Here is a 22739-nt window from a genome sequence, read left to right as displayed (position 1 = left end):
GAGAGTGTGCGAGTGTTAGTGAGAATGTGTGAGTGTTGGTGAGAATGTGTGACTGTTGGTGTGTGTGTGTGAGTGTTGGTGAGAGTGTGTGAGTGTTAGTGAGAATGTGTGAGTGTTGGTGAGAATGTGTAAGCGTTGTTGAGAATGTGTGAGTGTTAGTGAGAGTGAGTGAGTGTGTGAGTGTTGGTGAGAGTGTGAGTGTTGGTGAGAATGTGTGAGTGTTGGTGAGAATGTGTGTGAGTGTTGGTGAGAATGTTTGAATGTTGGTGAGAGTGTGTGAGTGTTAGTGAGAATGTGTGAGTGTTGGTGAGAATGTGTGAGTGTTGGTGAGAATGTGTGAATGTTGGTGTGTGTGTGTGAGTGTTAGTGAGAGTGTGTGAGTGTTGGTGAGAATGTGTGAATGTTAGTGAGGGTATATGCGTGTTGTTGAGAATGTGTGAGTGTTTGTGAGAATGTCTGAGTGTTGGTGAGAGTGTATGAGTAATGGTGAGGGTGTGGGAATGTTGGTGAGAATGTGTGAGTGTTGGTGAGAGTGTGAATGTGAAAGTGTGTGAGCATGTGTGTGAGTGTTGGTGAGAGTGTGTCAGTGTTGGTGAAAGTGTGTGAGTGTTTGTGAAAGTGTGTGAGTGTTGGTGAGAATGTGTAAGCGTTGGTGAGAATGTGTGAGTGTTGGTGAGAGTGTGTCAGTGTTGGTGAAAGTGTGTGAGTGTTAGTGAGAGTGTGTGAGTGTTGGTGAGAATGTGTAAGCGTTGTTGAGAATGTGTGAGTGTTAGTGAGTGTGTGAGTGTTGGTGAGAGTGTGTGAGTGTTGTTGAGAGTGTGTGAGTGTTGGTGAGAATGTGTGAGTGTTGGTGAGAGTGTGCAAGTGTTGGTGAGAATGTTTGAATGTTGGTGAGAGTGTATGAGTGTTGGTGAGAGTGTGTGAGTGTTAGTGAGAATGTGTGAGTGTTGGTGAGAATGTGTGACTGTTGGTATGTGTGTGTGTGTGAGTGTTGGTGAGAGTGTGTGAGTGTTAGTGAGAATGTGTGAGTGTTGGTGAGAGTGTGTGAATGTTAGTGAGTGTGTGAGTGTTGGTGAGAATATGTGAGTGTTAGTGAGTGTGTGAGTGTTGGTGAAAGATGATCAGTGCTGGTGAGAGTGTATGAATGTTAGTGAGAGTGTGTGAGTGTACGTGAGAATATGTGAGTGTTAGTGAGAGTGCGTGAGTGTTGGTGAGAATGTGTGAATGTTGGTGAGAATGTGTGAGCGTTGGTGAAAGATGATGAGTGTTGGTGAGAGTGTGTGAATGTTGGTGAGAGTGTGTGAATGTTGGTGAGAGTGTGTGAGTATTAGTGAGAATGTGTGAGTGTTGGTGAGAATATGTGAGTGTTAGTGAGTGCGTGAGTGTTGGTGAGAATGTGTGAATGTTAGTGAGAGCGTGTGAGTTTTGGTGAAAGATAATGAGTGTTGGTGAGAGTGTGTGAGTGTTGGTGAGAATGTGTGAGTGTTGGTGAGAATGTGTGAGTGTTGGTGAGAGTGTGTGAATGTTAGTGAGAATGTGTGAGTGTTGGTGAGAATGTGTGAATGTTAATGAGAGTATATGAGTGTTGGTGAGAGAGTGTGAGTGTTGGTGAGAGTGTGTGAGTGTTGGGGAGAGTGTATGAGTAATGGTGAGTGTGTGAGTGTTGGTGAGAATGTGTGAGTGTTGGTGAAAGTGTGGGAGTGTTGGTGAGAATGTGTGAGTGTTGGTGAGAGTGTGTGAATGTGAGAGTGTGTGAGTAATGGTGAAAGTGTGTGAGCATGTGTGTGAGTGTTGGTGAGAGTGTGTCAGTGTTGGTGAAAGTGTTTGAGTGTTAGTGAGAGTGTGTTAGTGTTGGTGAGAATGTGTAAGCGTTGGTGAGAATGTGTGAGTGTTGGTGAGAGTGTGTCAGTGTTGGTGAAAGTGTATGAGTGTTAGTGAGAGTGTGTGAGTGTTGGTGAGAATGTGTAAGCGTTGTTGAGAATGTGTGAGTGTTAGTGAGAGTGAGTGAGTGCTGGTGAGAGTGTGTGAGTGTTGGTGAGAGTGTGAGTGTTGGTGAGAAGGTGTGAGTGTTGGTGAGAATGTGCAAGTGTTGGTGAGAATGTTTGAATGTTGGTGAGAGTGTATGAGTGTTGGTGAGAGTGTGCGAGTGTTAGTGAGAATGTGTGAGTGTTGGTGAGAATGTGTGACTGTTGGTGTGTGTGTGTGAGTGTTGGTGAGAGTGTGTGAGTGTTAGTGAGAATGTGTGAGTGTTGGTGAGAATGAGTGAATGTCGGTGTGTGTGTGTGAGTGTTGGTGAGAGTGTGTGAGTGTTGGTGAGAATGTGTGAATGTTAGTGAGGGTATATGAGTGTTGTTGAGAATGTGTGAGTGTTTGTGAGAATGTCTGAGTGTTGGTGAGAGTGTATGAGTAATGGTGAGGGTGTGGGAATGTTGGTGAGAATGTGTGAGTGTTGGTGAGAGTGTGTGAATGTGAGAGTGTGTGAGTAATGGTGAAAGTGTGTGAGCATGTGTGTGAGTGTTGGTGAGAGTGTGTGAATGTTAGTGAGAGTGTGTGAGTGTTAGTGAGAATGTGAGTGTTGGTGAGAATGTGTGAATGTTGGTGTGTGTGCGTGTGAGTGTTGGCGAGAGTGTGTGAGTGTTAGTGAGATTGTGTGAGTGTTAGTGAGAATGTGTGAGTGTTGGTGAGAGTGTGTGAGTGTTGGTGAGAATATGTGAGTATTAGTGAGAGTGTGTGAGTGTTGGTGAAAGATGATGAGTGTTGGTGAGAGTGTATGAATGTTAGTGAGAGTGTGTGAGTGTTGGTAAGAATATGTGAGTGTTAGTGAGAGTGTGTGAGTGTTGGTGAGAATGTGTGAATGTTGGTGAGAATGTGTGAGTGTTGGTGAAAGATGATGAGTGTTGGTGAGAGTGTGTGAATGTTGGTGAGAGTGTTAGTGAGAATGTGTGAGTGTTGGTGAGAATATGTGAGTGTTAGTGAGAGTGTGTGAGTGTTGGTGAGAATGTGTGAATGTTAGTGAGAGGGTGTGAGTGTTGGTGAAAGATGATGAGTGTTGGTGAGAGTGTGTGAATGTTGGTGAGAGTGTGTGAGTGTTGGTGAGAATATGTGAGTGTTAGTGAGAGTGTGTGAGTGTTGGTGAAAGATGAGGAGTATTGGTGAGAGTGTGTGAGTGTTGGTGAAAGATGATGAGTGTTGGTGAGAGTGTGTGAATGTTAGTGAGAGTGTGTGAGTGTTGGTGAAAGATGATGAGTGTTGGTGAGAGTGTGTGAATGTTGGTGAGAGTGTGTGAATGTTAGTGTGAATGTTAGTGAGAATGTGTGAGTGTTGGTGAGAATGTGTGAGTGTTGGTGAGAATGTGTGAATGTTAGTGAGATTGTGTGAGTGTTAGTGAGAATGTGTGAGTGTTGGTGAGAGTGTGTGAATGTTAGTGAGAGTGTGTGAGTGTTGGTGAGAATATGTGAGTGTTAGTGAGTGTGTGAGTGTTGGTGAAAGATGATGAGTGTTGGTGAGAGTGTATGAATGTTAATGAGAGTGTGTGAGTGTTGGTGAAAGATGATGAGTGTTGGTGAGAGTGTGTGAATGTTGGTGAGAGTGTGTGAGTGTTTGTGAGAATGTGTGAGTGTTGGTGAGAATATGTGAGTGTTAGTGAGAGTGTGTGAGTGTTGGTGAGAATGTGTGAATGTTAGTGAGAGTGTGTGAGTGTTGGTGAAAGATGATGAGTGTTGGTGAGAATGTGTGAGTGTTGGTGAGAATGTGTGAGTGTTGGTGAGAGTGTGTGAATGTTGGTGAAAGTGTGTGAGTGTTAGTGAGAGTGTGTGAGTGTTGGTGAGAATGTGTAAGCGTTGGTGAGAATGTGTGAGTGTTGGTGAGAGTGTGTCAGTGTTGGTGAAAGTGTGTGAGTGTTAGTGAGAGTGTGTGAGTGTTGGTGAGAATGTGTAAGCGTTGTTGAGAATGTGTGAGTGTTAGTGAGTGTGTGAGTGTTGGTGAGAGTGTGTGAGTGTTGTTGAGAGTGTGTGAGTGTTGGTGAGAATGTGTGAGTGTTGGTGAGAGTGTGCAAGTGTTGGTGAGAATGTTTGAATGTTGGTGAGAGTGTATGAGTGTTGGTGAGAGTGTGTGAGTGTTAGTGAGAATGTGTGAGTGTTGGTGAGAATGTGTGACTGTTGGTGTGTGTGTGAGTGTTGGTGAGAGTGTGTGAGTGTTAGTGAGAATGTGTGAGTGTTGGTGAAAGATGATGAGTGTTGGTGAGAGTGTGTGAATGTTGGTGAGAGTGTGTGAGTATTAGTGAGAATGTGTGAGTGTTGGTAAGAATATGTGAGTGTTAGTGAGTGCGTGAGTGTTGGTGAGAGTGTGTGAGTGTTGGTGAGAATGTGTGAATGTTAATGAGAGTATATGAGTGTTGGTGAGAGTGTGTGAGTGTTGGTGAGAGTGTGTGAGTGTTGGGGAGAGTGTATGAGTAATGGTGAGTGTGAGTGTTGGTGAGAATGTGTGAGTGTTGGTGAGAGTGTGTGAGTGTTGGTGAGAATGTATGAGTGTTGGTGAGAGTGTTTGAATGTTAGTGAGAGTGTGTGAGTGTTGGTGAGAATGTGAGTGTTAGTGAGAGTGTGTGAGTGTTGGTGAAAGATGATGAGTGTTGGTGAGAGTGTATGAATGTTAGTGAGAGAGTGTGAGTGTTGGTGAGAATATGTTAGTGTTAGTGAGAGTGTGTGAATGTTGATGAGAATGTGTGAATGTTGGTGAGAATGTGTGAGTGTTGGTGAAAGATGATGAGTGTTGGTGTGAGTGTGTGAGTGTTGGTGAGAGTGTGTGAGTGTTAGTGAGAATGTGTGAGTGTTGGTGAGAATGTGTGAATGTTGGTGTGTGTGTGTGTGTGAGTGTTGGCGAGAGTGTGTGAGTGTTAGTGAGATTGTGTGAGTGTTAGTGAGAATGTGTGAGTGTTGGTGAGAGTGTGTGAGTGTTGGTGAGAATATGTGAGTGTTAGTGAGACTGTGTGAGTGTTGGTGAGAATGTGTGAGTGTTGGTGAGAATGTGTGAATGTTGGTGAGAATGTGTGAGTGTTGGTGAAAGATGATGAGTGTTGGTGAGAGTGTGTGAATGTTGGTGAGAGTGTGTGAGTGTTAGTGAGAATGTGTGAGTGTTGGTGAGAATATGTGAGTGTTAGTGAGAGTGTGTGAGTGTTGGTGAGAATGTGTGAATGTTAGTGAGAGTGTGTGAGTGTTGGTGAAAGATGATGAGTGTTGGTGAGAATGTGTGAGTGTTGGTGAGAATGTGTGAGTGTTGGTGAGAATGTGTGAGTGTTGGTGAGAGTGTGTGAATGTTAGTGAGAGTGTGTGAGTGTTGGTGAAAGATGATGAGTGTTGGTGAGAGTGTGTGAATGTTGGTGAGAGTGTGTGAATGTTAGTGAGAATGTGTGAGTGTTGTGAGACTGTGTGAGTGTTGGTGAGTGTGTGAATGTTAGTGAGAATGTGTGAGTGTTGGTGAGAATGTTTGAATGTTAGTGAGAGTATATGAGTTTTGGTGAGAATGTGTGAGTGTTGGTGAGAGTGTGTGAGTGTTGCTGAGAGTGTATGAGTAATGGTGAGTGTGTGAGTGTTGGTGAGAATGTGTGTGTTGTTGAGAGTGTATGAGTAATGGTGAGAGTGTGGGAGTGTTGGTGAGAATGTGTGAGTGTTGGTGAGAGTGTGTGAATGTGAGAGTGTGTGAGTAATGGTGAAAGTGTGTGAGCATGTGTGTGAGTGTTGTTGAGAGTGTGTCAGTGTTGGTGAAAGTGTGTGAGTGTTAGTGAGAGTGTGTGAATGTTGTTGAGAATGTGTAAGCGTTGGTGAGAATGTGTGAGTGTTGGTGAGAGTGTGTCAGTGTTGGTGAAAGTGTGTGTGTTAGTGAGAGTGTGTGAGTGTTGGTGAGAGTGTGTCAGTGTTGGTGAAAGTGTGTGTGTTAGTGAGAGTATATGAGTGTTGGTGAGAATGTGTAAGCATTGGTGAGAATGTGTGAGTGTTACTGAGAGTGTGTGAGTGTTGATGAGAATGTGCGAGTGTTGGTGAGAATGTGTGAATGTCGGTGTGTGTGTGAGTGTTGGTGAGAGTGTGTGAGTGTTAGTGAGAATGTGTGAGTGTTGGTGAGAGTGTGTGAATGTTAGTGAGAGTGTGTGAGTGTTGGTGAGAATATGTGAGTGTTAGTGAGAGTGTGTGAGTTTTGGTGAAAGATGATGAGTGTTGGTGAGAGTGTATGAATGTTAGTGAGAGTGTGTGAGTGTTGGTAAGAATATGTGAGTGTTAGTGAGAGTGTGTGAGTGTTGGTGAGAATGTGTGAATGTCGGTGTGTGTGTGTGAGTGTTGTTGAGAATGTGTAAGCGTTGGTGAGAATGTGTGAGTGTTGCTGAGAGTGTGTGAGTGTTGGTGAGAATGTGCGAGTGTTGGTGAGAATGTTGGTGAGAGTGTGTGAGTGTTGGTGAGAGTGTGTGAGTGTTAGTGAGAATGTGTGAGTGTTGGTGAAAGATGATGAGTGTTGGTGAGAGTGTGTGAATGTTGGTGAGAGTGTGTGAGTGTTAGTGAGAATGTGTGAGTGTTGGTGAGAATATGTGAGTGTTAGTGAGAGTGTGTGAGAATGTGTGAATGTTAGTGAGAGGGTGTGAGTGTTGGTGAAAGATGATGAGTGTTGGTGAGAGTGTGTGAATGTTGGTGAGAGTGTGTGAGTGTTGGTGAGAATATGTGAGTGTTAGTGAGAGTGTGTGAGTGTTGGTGAGAATGTGTGAATGTTAGTGAGAGTGTGTGAGTGTTGTTGAAAGATGATGAGTGTTGGTGAGAGTGTGTGAGTGTTGGTGAAAGATGATGAGTGTTGGTGAGAGTGTGTGAGTGTTGGTGAAAGATGATGAGTGTTGGTGAGAGTGTGTGAATGTTGGTGAGAGTGTGTGAATGTTGGTGAGAGTGTGTGAATGTTAGTGTGAATGTTAGTGAGAATGTGTGAGTTTTGGTGAGACTGTGTGAGTGTTGGTGAGACTGTGTGAATGTTAGTGAGAATGTGTGAGTTTTGGTGAGACTGTGTGAGTGTTGGTGAGAATGTGTGAATGTTAGTGAGATTGTGTGAGTGTTGGTGAAAGTGTGTGAGTGTTGGTGAGAGTGTGTGAATGTTAGTGAGAGTGTGTGAGTGTTGGTGAGAATATGTGAGTGTTAGTGAGAGTGTGTGAGTGTTGGTGAGAGTGTGTGAATGTTAGTGAGAGTGTGTGAGTGTTGGTGAGAATATGTGAGTGTTAGTGAGAGTGTGTGAGTGTTGGTGAGAGTGTGTGAGTGTTAGTGAGAGTGTGTGAGTGTTGGTGAGAGTGTGTGTATCTCATAGCCACATGTGTAATCTTACTGATACCTGGCATAATGACATCAGGGAAGCCCAGTTTGCGGGTAACGGCCGCACCCCTGTTAAGCAGCAGCTGGTTTTCCCTACGGATCTGCTCCATGTCCCCCCTCAGGAGCTGTAGAGAGACGATGAGCCCTGCACATAAAGGAGCACCGGTCAGACACATCGATGCCATTCTACTCATAGACACTTCTCTTTACATTACTTTATTAGTATAGTGATCTCGTCTGGGGAAGGGATTGTACATGTAACTGAGAATAAAAGTCTCAGTATTAGCGATAAGTTAGAGTATAAGTTAGAGTATATGGGGGATATCAGAAGGGTGTTCCGATTCCCACGTTTACATTAATAAGACACAACAGGGTACAACATGTAGAGGAATGATGGCGTGCTTGGTTAACATGCGCAGACGGCACACTAAGAAACAGCCCGCAGCCACGTTGTGTGCTGGAATAATACACCAGAGCAGCTCTGATTATGTAGGAGCGGGTTATAGAAGTCTCGGATTATGAAGGCGAGGGCTATAGAAGTCTCTGATTATGTAGGAGCGGGCTATAAATGTCTTTGATTATGAAGGAGTGGGCTATAGAAGTCTCTGATTATGTAGGAGCGGGCTATAAATGTCTTTGATTATGAAGGAGCGGGCTATCGATGTCTCTGATTATGAAGGAGTGGGCTATAGATGTCTCTGATTATGTAGGAGCGGGCTATAGATGTCTCTGATTATGAAGGAGCGGGCTATAGAAGTCTCTGATTATGTAGGAGCGGGCTATAGATGTCTCTGATTATGAAGGAGCAGGCTATAGAAGTCTCTGCTTATGTAGGAGCGGGCAATATATGTCTCTGATTATGAAGGAGCGGGTTATAGATGTCTCTGATTATGAAGGAGCGGGCTATACATGTCTCTGATTATGTAGATGCGGGCTATAGATGTCTCTGATTATGAAGGAGTGGGCTATAAATGTCTCTGCTTATACAGGAGCGGGCTATAGATGTCTCTGATTGTGAAGGAGCGGGCTATAGATGTCTCTGATTGTGAAGGAGCGGGCTATAGAAGTCTCTGATTATGTAGGAGCGGGCTATAGATGTCTCTGCTTATTTAGGAGCGGGCTATAGATGTCTCTGATTATGTAGGAGCGGGCTATAGATGTCTCTGATTATGAAGGAGTGGGCTATAGAAGTCTCTGATTATGAAGGAGCGGGTTATAGATGTTTCTGTTTATGTAGGAGTGGGCTATAGATGTCTCTGATTATGTAGGAGTGGACTATAAAAGTCTCTGCTTATGAAGGAGTGGGCTATAGATGTCTCTGATTATGTAGGAGTGGGCTATAGATGTCTCTGATTATGTAGGAGCGGGCTATAGATGTCTCTGATTATGTAGGAGCGGGCTATAGATGTCTCTGATTGTGAAGGAGCGGGCTATAGATGTCTCTGATTATGTAGGAGCGGGCTATAGAAGTCTCTGATTATGAAGGAGCAGGCTATAGAAGTCTCTGCTCATATAGGAGCGGGCTATAGCTGTCTCTGATTATGAAGGAGTGGGCTATAGATGTCTCTGATTATGTAGGAGTGGGCTATAGATGTCTCTGATTATGAAGGAGCGGGCTATAGATGTCTCTGATTATGAAGGAGCAGGCTATAGATGTCTCTGATTATGAAGGAGCAGGCTATAGAAGTCTCTGCTCATATAGGAGCGGGCTATAGATGTCTCTGATTATGAAGGAGTGGGCTATAGATGTCTCTGATTATGTAGGAGTGGGCTATAGATGTCTTTGATTATGAAGGAGCGGACTATAGATGTCTCTGATTATGAAGGAGCGGGCTATAGATGTCTCTGATTATGAAGGAGCGGGCTATAGATGTCTCTGATTATGAAGGAGCGGGCTATAGATGTCTCTGATTATGAAGGAACGGGCTATAGATGTTTCTGATTATGTAGGAGCGGGCTATAGATGTCTCTGATTATGAAGGAGCGGGCTACAGATGTCTTTGATTATGAAGGAGCGGGCTATAGATGTCTCTGATTGTGACGGAGCGGGCTATAGATGTCTCTGATTATGAAGGAGCGGGCTATAGATGTCTCTGATTATGTAGGAGCGGGCTATAGATGTCTCTGATTATGAAGGAGCGGGCTATAGATGTCTCTGATTATAAGGGAGTGGGCTATAGATGTTTATGATTATGTAGGAGCGGGCTATAGATGTCTCTGATTATGAAGGAGCGGGCTATAGATGTCTCCGATTATGAAGGAATGGTGTGAGGTTCTGGTTTTGTTGTGGACCCGGGGTGGTGACAGGAGCAGACACAGAAGCAGATTTAAATGAAAATGTGGAACTTTTAATGAGTGACTTAGTAGACATGGATATGGCAAAAGAAATAGTCCAGGTATAGCACTGAAGTGCACTTGAGAACTGTAGTGAAGCAAATGGGAGAATGTCCAGATAGTGACAGGCAGGAACAGTCCAGTATGCAGGTGTGGTGAGGCTGAAATGAGTTGCAGGCTGAAGTGAATTTGTAGGCTGAAGTGAGTCCAGCAGAGAGTAAGTGGAGGCAAGGTGCAGGGTGACAGCAGACTCAGGTACTCAGGCAGGGGGAAGGTAAATGGAGGGTGCAGGGAAAGTCCAGCGTTTGGAGCAGGTAGGGTAACAGGCTAGGTAGCGCTTCCAAGGAGGCAGGTGACGAACTCAGGAACTCTCTCTCAGCTGCTGGACCTTCCTAAATACCAAGTGCCGCGCCATGACTGGCTGGAGAGAGCACATGACACACCAGGATTGGACAACTGGATCACATGGCCGGAGGCAAGATCGTGGCGCCCATGCCGAGCGGAACGGAAGCACCGCCAGGCCTCACCAGCCAGAGTGACAATGTGCCCGCACAGAACCACGCGCAGCCAATGCCCCTCGCCAAGCACCAGCGCCACTGCCAGACACCCCCTGCCACAGTGACCTCACAGGTATTACCCGTCGTCCACCATGCTGAGAAACCCTGGTCGTGACAGTACCCCCCCTCTTATGGGTGGCCTCAGGACACTCACCAGGTTTCTCCGGATGGGCAGCATGTTACTTCTTGATGAGTGCGGGAGCATGGATGTCTCGGGCATCGGTCCAACAGCGCTCTTCAGGACCATAACCCCTCCAGTCTAACAGGTACTGCAAACGTCCTCTGCGAAGCCGAGAATCCAGCACCTGGTAGACCTCAAACTCCACTCCCCTTTCAGTCTGGATATAAGGGGGAACAGGAAGGACTCTGTGGAACTTGTTCAGTACCAGGGGTTTAAGTAAGGAAATATGAAAAGAGTTGGGTACTTTAAGATAAGGAGGCAACTGAAGGCGATAAGCCACTGGGTTGATGATTTCTATGATAGAGAAGGGCCCGATGAAACGTGGAGCAAACTTAATCGAAGGTACTCTAAGCCGTAGGTTCCAGGTGGACAACCAGACTTGGTCTCCAACTTGCATGCGTGGCACCTTCCTATGCCTTTTATCTGCCTGATGTTTATAGCGGGAGGACGCTTTCTCTAAGTCAGCACGTACTTCAGTCTAAATAGAAGCAAATTTCCGTACAGTGTCCTCTACGGCTGGTACATCGAAGACAGGCAGGCTTTGAAATTCAGGAACCCGAGGATGAAGACCGTAGACAACTTGGAATGGAGTTTGGTTTGTAGAAGAATGGTAGGAGGCGTTATGTGCAAATTCAGCCCATGGCAGCAATACAGACCAATTGTCTTGGAAAGATGACATACAAATCCTCAGGAAGGTCTCAAGGTCTTGATTAACCCTCTCAGTAGATCCATTGCTTTGTGGGTGATAAGCCGTGGAAAAATTTAGTTTTACTTGAAAAACAGAACATAAGGCTCTCCAAAATCTGGCTACAAATTGAACACCAGGGTCAGAGACTATTTCAGCAGAAAGACCATGGAGAAGGAATATGTGTTGAACGACCAGGTGAGCCAAGTCAGGAGCCGTAGGCAGTTTCTTTAGAGGTATATAATGGACCATATTAGAAAATCGGTCTACTACAAACCAGATGGTAGTGTAACCCTGAGAGTTCGGTAGATAATTTACGAAGTCCATGGAGAGATGCGTCCATGGACGTGATGAAATAGGTAATGGCAATAACTCGCCAGCCCGAGCTTGATGTGAAGATTTATGCTGAGCACAAGAGCTACATGAAGAAATGAACTCCAATACGTCCGCCTTCATGGATGGCCACCAATAGCCTCTCTTTAAAAATTCCAAAGTCTTTCGAGTACCTGAGTGGCCTGCAAAGTGAGAGGAATGATTCCAGGTGAGGAGCTGCTTCCTTAACTCCGGAGCCACAATAGTCTTCCCAGTAGGAGGCTGTAACTGTATGGCGGCCAAAACTCTTGACTCCAAGACAGGGGCATCACGTTGGGTCTCCGAATTGTCATCACAGAGGAGGGATCTGGACAGAGCGTCTACTTTTTGATTAAGGGCTCCTGACCGGAAGGTCAGAGTGAACTGGAACCGAGCGAAAAATATTGCCCATCGGGCCAGACGAGGGCTCACACACTGGATATTCTTGAGGAAGAGGAGGTTCCTATGGTCAGTGAAGACAGTGAAGGGAAACTTCGCTCCTTCCAGCAGGTATCTCCATTCTTTTAATGCCAATTTCACTGCCAAGAGTTCTTGTTCACCTATAGCATAATTTCTTTCGGCAGGAGAAAACTTTTTGGAGAAAAACCCACAGGAATGAACTCGTTTGTCCTCATAACGCTGGGATAGGACTGCTCCCACAGCTTCTGATGACGCATCCATTTCCAAAAGAGAAGGCCTATCCAGATCTGGTTGTCATAGGACTGGAGCCGAAATAAAGGTTGCTTTAGGAGCTGGAAGGCTGTTTCTGCCTCAGGTGACCATAGGGCAGGATTAGCACCTTTGCGGGTCAGGGCTGTAATGGGAGCCAATAATGACGAAAATCCCTTGATAAAGCATCTATAGTAGTTGGCGAACCCAAGCAGTCTCTGGATGGCTTTCAATGTTTGAGGTCGGAACCAATCCAAAATCGCCTGTACCTTCTTGGGGTCCATTTCTAGACTGGAGCCAGAGATGACGTAACCAAGGAATGGCACACTGGGCACACCAAAGACACATTTCTCCAATTTACGGGATAATACTTCCTTCACATGTTCATGATGTTCCACTACAGAAGACGAAAAAATCAGTATATCGTCCAGATATACAACAACCGAGACATATAACAAACAAGTCCCGGAAAATTTCATTAACAAAGCCCTGAAACACAGCAGGGGCATTGCATAACCCAAATGGCATCACAAGGTATTCAAAATGTCCATCTCTGGTATTAAGTGTGGTCTTCCATTCATCACCAGCACGAATACGGATGAGATTATAGGCCCCTCTCAGATCTAACTTTGAGAATATGATGGACCCTTTAACTCTGTCGAACAACTCTGTGATCAGTGGAAGTGGATACCGATTCTTGACTGTTATATCATTAAGGCCCCGGTAATCTATACAAGGCCTTAAGCCACCGTCCTTCTTGCCGACGAAAAAGAACCCAGCTCTGGCAGGAGAGGTGGAGGGACGAATAAATTATTTTGCTAGGTTGTCCTGGATGTATTCGGACATAGCTTAAGTCTCAGGCAAGGATAGAGGATAGGTACGACCACGAGGTGGCATCTTGCCAGACATCAGATCGATTGGACAATCTCATACTCTGTGAGGAGGTAAGACATTAGCCTGTTGTTCGGAAAAACCATCAGTAAACATCTGGTACTCCTTAGGAATAACTGGAGATATTAATGAAACTGTTTTCATTACAGGTCGTATCTTGGAAAGACAGAATTTCTGACAGTCAGTCCCCCATGAAAGAATTTGCATTGAACACCAGTCTATCCTGGGATTATGCTGGCATAACCAGGGTAATCCTAAAATGATTTCTTGAGAAGCCTCAGGTATCACAAAGAACTTTAAAGACTCGGAGTGGAGGGCTCCAATACGGACTAATACTGGTTGAGTTTCTTTGGTGACCACTCCATTAGCTAAAGGCCGTCCATCTACAGAGGTCAGGGAAATTGCGTGATTGAGAGATGAACAAGGGATTTGTAGTTTATCAACTATGCTGGAAGCCATGAATTTTCCGGCTGCTCCAGAATCTAGTAGAGCAGAGACAAAGACAAGGTTAGGCTTGAGATCTATAGCTAAGGTAATTTTGAAATCTTTAGTATTTGGGGACGGGCTCATAACTCCTAACTTGATGTCCCCAGGGCCAGTTAGGAACGGGCGTTTCCCGATTTACGGGAACAGGAGGCCACCAGGTGACCCGAATCTCCACAGTATAGGCAGAGGTTTTTTAGTATCCTTCTCTGATGTTCCTCTTTAGAGAGATGGGTTTGGTTCACCTGCATAGGCTCTTCTTCCATAGAGGAAGAGGGTGGACGGGTAGGTAAGGGAGGAGTAAATGACCTTTGCCGGTCAGTTCTGCGCTTTTCAGCCTGAAGTTCTCTGAAGCGCAGGTCAATTTTGTTACAGAGTGAGTTCATGTCGTTTAAATTAGTGGGAAAGCTCACGGGTGACCAAGTCATCCTTTAGTCGGTCCGAAAGTCCATGCCAAAAGGCTGAGGTGAGGGCCTCCTCATTCCACTTGAGCTCTGATGACAAAATTTTAAACTGTACGGCATATTGGCTGACAGGACGGATTCCTTGTCTCAGGGTCATGATACTGGACGATGCTGACACAGTGAGTCCAGATTCGTCGAAAATCCTCCTGAATGATGACACAAAGCCTGCATAGTTATCCAGCAGTATATCTGAACGCTCCCAGAGTGGGGAGGCCCAATCCACATGCAAGCCGGACAACAAAGACACAATGTATGCCACTTTAGTTCTTGCAGTGAGAAAGTTATCAAGCTGTAGAGTGAAGTGTATATCACACTGATTCAGGAAGCCACGACAGAGCTTAGGATCGCCGTCAAATTTGCTTGGCATAGGAAGATGTAAACGGGGACATACCCTGTTCCCTATATTACCAGGCACAGGAGTAAGTGAAGTTACTGATACCCCAGAGGTTGATAACGAGGTTGGCAGATTATATTGTCTTTTAGACATTTCCTGTAGAAACTGAGCCATTTGGTGCTGCATAGCTTCCAGGTTTTCTAAACGGCCAGCAATTCACCGTAATAAATACACTCCTGACTCCTGGTCCTTGGCCGGATCCATGGGGCCAGTGCAAACTGTGAGGTTCTGGTTTTGTTCTGGACCCGGGGTGGTGATAGGAGCAGACACAGAAGCAGATTAAAATTAAAATGTGGAACTTTTAATGAGTGACTTAGTAGACATGGATATGGCAAAAGAAATAGTCCAGGTATAGCACTGAAGTGCACTTGAGAACTGTAGTGAAGCAAATGGTAGAATGTCCAGATAGTGACAGGCAGGAACAGTCCAGTCTGCAGGTGTGGTGAGGCTGAAATGAATTGCAGGCTGAAGTGAATTTGCAGGCTGAAGTGAGTCCAGCAGAGAGTAAGTGGAGGCAAGGTGCAGGGTGACAGCAGACTCAGGTACTCAGGAAGGGGGAAGGTAAATGGAGGGTGCAGGGAAAGTCCAGCGGTTGGAGCAGACAGGGTAACAGGCTAGGTAGCGTTTCCAAGGAGGCAGGTAACAAGCACAGGAACTCTCTCTCAGCTGCTGCTGAGAAACACGTTGCACTGGCAAAGAAGGAAGGCTCTGGACCTTCCTAAATACCAAGTACCGCGCCATGACTGGCTGGAGAGAGCACATGACCGACCAGGATTGGCCAACTTAATCACATGGTCGGAGGCAAGATGGCTGCGCCCATGCCGAGCGGAACGTTAGCACCTCCAGGCCTCACCAGCCAGGGGGACAATGTGCCCGCACAGAACCACGCGTAGCCAATGCCCCTCGCCAAGCACCAGCGCCACTGCCAAACACCCCCGCCACAGTGACCTCACAGGTATTACCCGTCGACCACCATGCCGAGAAACCCTGGTCATGACAAACGGGATATAGATGTCTCTGATTTTGAAAGAACGGGCTATAGATGTCTCTGATTATGTAGGAGTGGGCTATAGATGTCTCTGATTATGTAGGAGCGGGCTATAGATGTCTATGATTATGTAGGAGCGGGCTATAGATGTCTCTGATTATGAAGGAGCGGGCTATAGATGTCTCTGATTATGAAGGAGCGGGCTATAGATGTCTCTGATTATGAAGGAGCGGGCTATAGATGTCTCTGATTATGAAGGAGCGGGCTATAGATGTCTCTGATTATAAAGGAGCGGGCTATAGATGTCTCTGATTATGAAGGAGTGGGCTATAGATGTCTCTGATTATGAAAGAGTGGGCTATAGATGCCTCTGATTGTGAAGGAGCGGACTATAGAAGCCTCTAATTATGTAGGAGTGGGCTATAGATGTCTATGATTATGTAGGAGCGGGCTATAGATGTCTCTGATTATGTAGGAGCGGGCTATAGAAGTCTCTGATTATGAAGGAGCGGCTATAGATGTCTCTGATTGTGAAGGAGCGGGCTATAGATGTCTCTGATTACGTAGAAGCGGGCTATAGATGTCTCTGATTATGAAGGAGCGGGCTATAGCTGTCTCTGATTATGAAGGAGTGGGCTATAGATGTCTCTGATTATGAAGGAGCGGACTATAGAGGTCTCTGATTGTGAAGAAGCGGGCTATAGATGTCTCTGATTATGTAGGAGCGGACTATAGATGTCTCTGATTGTGAAGGAGCAGGCTATAGATGTCTCTGATTGTGTAGGAGCGGGCTATAGATGTCTCTGATTGTGAAGGAGCGGGATATAGAAGTCTCTGATTATGAAGGAGCGGGCTATAGATGTCTCTGATTGTGAAGGAGCGGGCTATAGATGTCTCTGATTATGTAGGAGCGGGCTATAGATGTCTCTGATTGTGAAGGAGCGGGCTATAGATGTCTCTGATTATGTAGGAGCGGGATATAGATGTCTCTGATTATGAGACAATAGGAGCTGATCCCATTCGCAGTTACTGAAGACTGGTACATGGGGGATCTATGACCTGTTGGGATGACCCACCCTCGGCGGAGATATTACGCCCTATCTGGGTGTTGGGCCTGATTGTGGTTTTGGTTACCGTAGTTGGAGCTGGGTGTGGAGTACTTGGTGCTGGTCTTCCGGATGATGTTCTCATGAATCTGGAACCACTCATTCTCATTATTACACCTGGAACAGGTAAAGAGACGAAGCGTGACGAGGGGGCGTAACACAAGGCGTAACTGGCACACTTGTAATAGACCAATATATAACTATGGCAGCAGGCTCGCCAGCCACAAGTCTGCCCACGGCCTGCCAGCCTTTTCATCCACCTGTGCTCTAATCCTCTACACATTATGGATAGAGGTGTCACCCAGCACAATAAATGGAATATACAAACCACAAAACTGCAGAAAAAATGTTGTTGTTTTTTTTTATCAATGTACCTAATATTGATCTATTGCCCTCAGTTCTAGGAGGAAGTCTATGGATTTACCAGCCACTACAACAGCACCTGTAGAGGTGTAAATGTCTATATCAGCTAATGGGAGTAGTATGTACTCACATATACACCAATATTATGTAACTATATACAGTACTCACATATACACCTATATAATGTCACTATATACAGTACTCACATATACACCTAGCGTTCCCGCTAGGCTGTTTTAGCGGGGCGCGGCGCCCTGCCCTCCTTCTGGAGGGCAAAAAGCGCCCTGCCCTAACAGCCTGCGGGAGCCGTTCTGCGTCCCGCGGGTGGACAAACATGCGGTGACCCGGTCACCGCCGGAGAATAGACGCCGGGCGCATGCGCCTGGCATCTATTCTCCCTTTCTGCACCGCTTGGGGGCTGCCCGGTATGACGAAAAGGGGATGCGTCTTATAGACACGCCCCCTTTTCATAACCACGCCCCCTTTTTGGCCGCACAAGATTGCCCTCTCTAGCTCCGGCGCCCTGCCTGCCGCCGGAGCTAGAGGGAACACTATACACCTATATAATGTCACTATATACAGTACTCACATACAGTATACACCTATATAATGTCACTATATACAGTACTCACATACAGTATACACCTATATAATGTCACTATATACAGTACTCACATACAGTATACACCTATATAATTTCACTATATACTCCTATACAATGTTACTATGTACTCAAATATATAACTATATAAGGTCACTATATACTCTCATATATAAAACTATATAAGGCCACTATATGCTCATATATACACCTATATAATGCAACTATATATTCACATATATAATATATAAGTTCACTATATACTCATATATATAACTATATAGGGTCACTATATACTCACATATATAACTATATAAGGTCATTATATACTCACATATATAACTATATAAGGTTACTATTGTTATAACTGTACTCGGCCGGTTGAGTCTAGACTGAATCATTGGAATGGTTGCTGACTTGTTCCCCTGTTATGATGATGTCAGCCTGGGTGTTGGCCTGGTTGAATGTGATTGGTTTGCCAGCAGATTTAATCAGGTGCTGGCTCTTGGGCCTGTGTGGGTTGTTCTGTTCTGGCTGTGTCTGCCACAGGGTTCCATGTGTTGCCTGGTCCCTGGTTCTAGCTGTTTGCAAGCTGCCTAGGAAGGATTGCTGGTTTCTACATCTGCTAAGTATCCAGGATACATTCTATTACATATTATTGCTAGCAGATGTACACATGGCTAATATACTACTCTGGATTGTTCATGTGCTTCGAAATGTCTTATCCTGCAGTTTGCTGTATATCTAAAGAAATTACTGAGTTTTGCAATTACTCTCATGTTTATTGAATTATTATCTCTTAAGAATGTATATATTACTAATAAAATGAAAATATAACTGCATAGCCTTTTGTTAGCTTCTTAAATAGCTAAATGTAATCCTTGTTTGTTTCTAGCTTGCAGTGATGTTAACTGCAGGAGAGTATTCTGGTAATCACTTAGTAGGAGTGTGATTTGTATTTCTACAACATTTAGCTTCAGACAGACTTCATCGGTCTAGTTTGGGAAGTTAAGCCATAAGGGCTTGGGTTTATTCCTAGATGGGAGACCTCCTGAGAATCTAGTTCCCTATATGAGTTCTTAGAGTGTCACCTTTCTATGTCTATATTCTGTTACCTGTGTTATTACTTTAAGTGCGAAGTCCAACAAGTGTGGGTCCAGGGAAAGGGGGTTGTTATTGATGAAGGGCACTTTTTTTTAGGTTTTTACAGTGCATGCGTTCATCAGGAATCATAACAGCTATATACTCACATATACACCTTCAGAACAAAATCCTTTTCCTCCCGATGCTCACACAGTGCGGGCAGCACCTCCCCCAGGCTCAGAACTGCGCACCCATATGGCCGCCGGTAATGGACATGAGGGGGGCCTTTCCGAGAGTCATTTAACAGCATACGCCCTAAAGAGAGATAACAAATATAACGTTCCCTGCTGAGTCCTGCGGTGACTGTGTGATGCACATACGGTATGGTCATATCTGCCGCTAGCACCACCCATGCCCCCCCAGTGCTCTGCCACGTTACCTCCCATACCGCGCTCAGCGGCTCTGACACGCTTTGCTTACATGATATATACATGTTGTCGGGGGTGGGAGAGATTGTGCCCCTATACATAATTTCAATGGTGGTCCCACCATTCTCATAGTGAGACATAAGTGAGACTCTGACAGGGGCTGTTTCTAACATAAGTGTAGCCAGGACAATGTGAAGCTGCAGATAACCACAGTATATGCAGAACCCCCCCCCCCCCCCATTTATATCAATCATCATACAGGATTCTTATAATCTGTGTCTGTTGCCTTAGAGGCCATTGGAAGTGTGTAATTATCTCCACAGTCAGGTCAGCACTGGGAACGATTATACATTATTAGGGATGATAAGTGGCGTTTCCACCCATAACATTTTATTTATTGATAACAAGGAAACATTACATCACGGAGAAACGCGCTGGGTGCACTCACCTATTCTGATGACATGAATAACAAGATGGAGATCCCGCTTCACATCCTTACTGCTCAAATCCTGTCACAAAGCACAAACGGGACACGGGAAGCATGAGATCATGTGTCTGCACATCCAGCTACATACAATGCACACACGTGTTCTCTTCATACTGTTACACAGGTGATTAGAACAGTGACATGTAATGACCATCAAAGCTGTTACAATAAGGGAATAAATGGCACCGAAAATACTGAGCGACCATTAAAAAATAAACAGGATGGGGAAACCCGTTGATAAGTGGGGGGGGGGGGCAACCAGGGCTATGTTTCTGCGAAAATAGGTTCAGGAGCTACTGGGGGTGGAGCTATAGAAAAACTACTTTATATAAATATAATATATATGCACAAACATACATATATATATATATATATATATATATATACACACACACATATATATATATATATATATATATATATATATATACAGTCAGGTCCATAAATATTGGGACATTGACTGAATTTTCAGATTTTGTCCTCTATTTACCACCACAATGGTTTTGAAATGAAACAAACAAGATGTGCTTTACCTGCAGACTTTCAGATTTAATTTGAGGGTAATTACATCCAAATCGGGTGAACGGTGTAGGAATTACAACAGTTTCAATATGTGCCTCCCACTTTTTAAGGGGCCAAAAGTAATGGGACTATCAACTCAAAAGCTATTTCATGGACAGGTGTGGGCTATTCCCTCGTTATTTCATTATCAATTAAGCAGGTAAAAGGTCTGGAGTTGATTCTAGGTGTGACATTTGCATTTGGAATCAGTTGGTGTCGACTCTCAATATGAGATCCAAATAGCTGTCACTATCAGTGAAGCAAGCCATCATTAGGCTGAAAAATCAAAACAAACCCATCAGAGAGATAGCAAAAACATTAGGTGTGGCCAAATCAACTGTTTGGAACATTCTTAAAAAGAAAGAACGCACCGGAGAGCTCAGCAACACCAAAAGACCCGGAAGACAACGGAAAACAACTGTGGTGGATGACAGAAGAATTATTTCCCTGGTGAAGAAAAACCCCTTCACAACAGTTGGCCAAATCAAGAACTCTCCAGGAGGTAGATGTACATGTGTCAAAGTCAACAATCAAGAGAAGACTTCACAAGAGTGAATATAGAGGGTTCACCACAAGATGTAAACCATTGGTGAGCCACAAAAACAGGAAGACCAGATTAGAGTTTGCCAAACAACATCTAAAAAAGCCATTACAGTTCTGGAACAACATCCTATTGACAGATGAGACAAAGATCAACTTGTACCAGAGTGATGGGAAGAGAAGAGTATGGAGAAGGAAAGGAACTGCTCATGATCCAAAACATACCACCTCATCAGTGAAGCATGGTGGTGGTAGTGTCATGGCGTGGGCATGTATGGCTGCCAATGGAACTGGTTCCCTTGTATTTATTGATGATGTGACTGCTGACAAAAGCAGCAGAATGAATTCTGAAGTGTTTCGGGCAATATTATATGCTCATATTCAGTCAAATGCTTCAGAACTAATTGGACGGCGCTTCACAGTGCAGATGGACAATGACCCGAAGCTTACTGCAAAAGCAACCAAAGAGTTTTTTAAGGCTAAAAAGTGGAATGTTATGCAATGGCCAAGTCAATCCCCTGACCTGAATCTGATTGAGCATGCATTTCACTTGATGAAGACAAAACTGAAGGGAAAATGCCCCAAGAACAAGTAGGTACTGAAGACATTTGCAGTAGAGGCCTGGCAAAGCATCACCAGGGATGAAACCCAGCGTCTGGTGATGTCTATGCGTTCCAGACTTCAGGCTGTAATTGCCTGCAAAGGATTTGCAACAAAGTATTAAAAAGTGAAAGTTAGATTTAGGATTGTTTAGTTTGTCCCATTACTTTTGGCCCCTTAAAAAGTGGGAGGCACATATAGAAACCGTTGTAATTCCTACACCGTTCACCTGATTTGGATGTAATTACCCTCAAATTAAATCTGAAAGTCTGCAGTTAAATCACATCTTGTTTGTTTCATTTCAAAGCCATTGTGTGGTGACTAGAGGCCAAAATATGAAAATTCTGTCAATGTCCCAATATTTATGGACCTGACTGTATATACACACACACACATGTATATATATATATATGTATATATATATATATATACACACACACATATATATATATATATATACACACACACACACACACATATATATACATATATATATACACACACACACATATATATATATATATATATACACACACACACACACACATACATATATATATATATATTTAGAAAAGAAGACACACAAAGGGACTTAAAATAAAACTAATCTTATGGAAGATACATGTTGGCCCAGGACATTGTGTCTTAGTTATTGAGAGGTTCAGGAACGGAGATCCTGCTTGTTCCTGCTGAAAACTAGTCCTGGTGAGAACAATACACTGAAGTTGTACAGTGTGTGGGTGGGACCCATTATAATGATTTCTCCCACACATTACGCAAAGGAAAATGTCACTTTTTATTGTACAAAGTAAATGTAAAAACAGCAGCGGGCGGGACTCTACCTTATGTAGGAGCAATGACCTGGGGAGTACGGAATCGGGGGCACATCTGCACCAACTGACACTAATTCCCATCAGCAGGGAAAGGATTTCACAGTTTGTTCAAGTAAATATTTGTCCCTGTAAGTGTTCACATTACTGAGTGCAGAACCACTGCACACTACTATCCCTGTCACATTACTGAGCGCAGAACCACTGCACACTACTATCCCTGTCACATTACTGAGTGCAGAACCACTGCACACTACTATCCCTGTCACATCACTGAGTGCAGAACCACTGCACACTGCTATCCCTGTCACATTACTGAGTGCAGAACCACTGCACACTGCTATCCCTGTCACATTACTGAGCGCAGAACCACTGCACACTGCTATCCCTGTCACATTACTGAGTGCAGAACCACTGCACACTGCTATCCCTGTCACATTACTGAGCGCAGAACCACTGCATACTGTTATCCCTGTCACATTACTGAGTGCAGAACCACTGCACACTGCTATCCCTGTCACATCACTGAGTGCAGAACCACTGCACACTGCTATCCCTGTCACATCACTGAGTGCAGAACCACTGCACACTGCTATCCCTGTCACATTACTGAGAGCAGAACCACTGCACACTGCTATCCCTGTCACATCACTGAGTGCAGAACCACTGCACACTGCTATCCCTGTCACATTACTGAGTGCAGAACCACTGCACACTGCTATCCCTGTCACACTACTGAGTGCAGAACCACTGCACACTGCTATCCCTGTCACATCACTGAGTGCAGAACCACTGCACACTGCTATCCCTGT

The 22739-nt window shown here is 44.6% G+C and overlaps 1 protein-coding gene across 1 annotated transcript in view; it reads right to left on the bottom strand.

Moving 5' to 3' along the window:
• DOCK3 (dedicator of cytokinesis 3) overlaps positions 1–22739 on the bottom strand; it is a 394022-nt gene that overhangs the window by 154616 nt on the left and 216667 nt on the right. Inside the window, exons 11-14 of the mRNA XM_088459078.1 lie at positions 19358–19418; positions 18649–18796; positions 16463–16551; positions 7351–7476 (exon numbers count right to left, since the gene is read on the bottom strand). Of these exons, the coding sequence (XP_088315204.1) occupies positions 7351–7476; positions 16463–16551; positions 18649–18796; positions 19358–19418 (424 nt within the window). The remainder of the gene's footprint in view (positions 1–7350; positions 7477–16462; positions 16552–18648; positions 18797–19357; positions 19419–22739) is intronic.

Source organism: Taudactylus pleione, unplaced genomic scaffold (genome assembly GCF_031769625.1).
Source record: "Taudactylus pleione unplaced genomic scaffold, aTauple2 ptg000893l, whole genome shotgun sequence".
Classification (NCBI taxonomy): Eukaryota; Metazoa; Chordata; class Amphibia; order Anura; family Myobatrachidae; genus Taudactylus; species Taudactylus pleione.
This window is presented reverse-complemented; position numbering and strand designations above follow the sequence as displayed.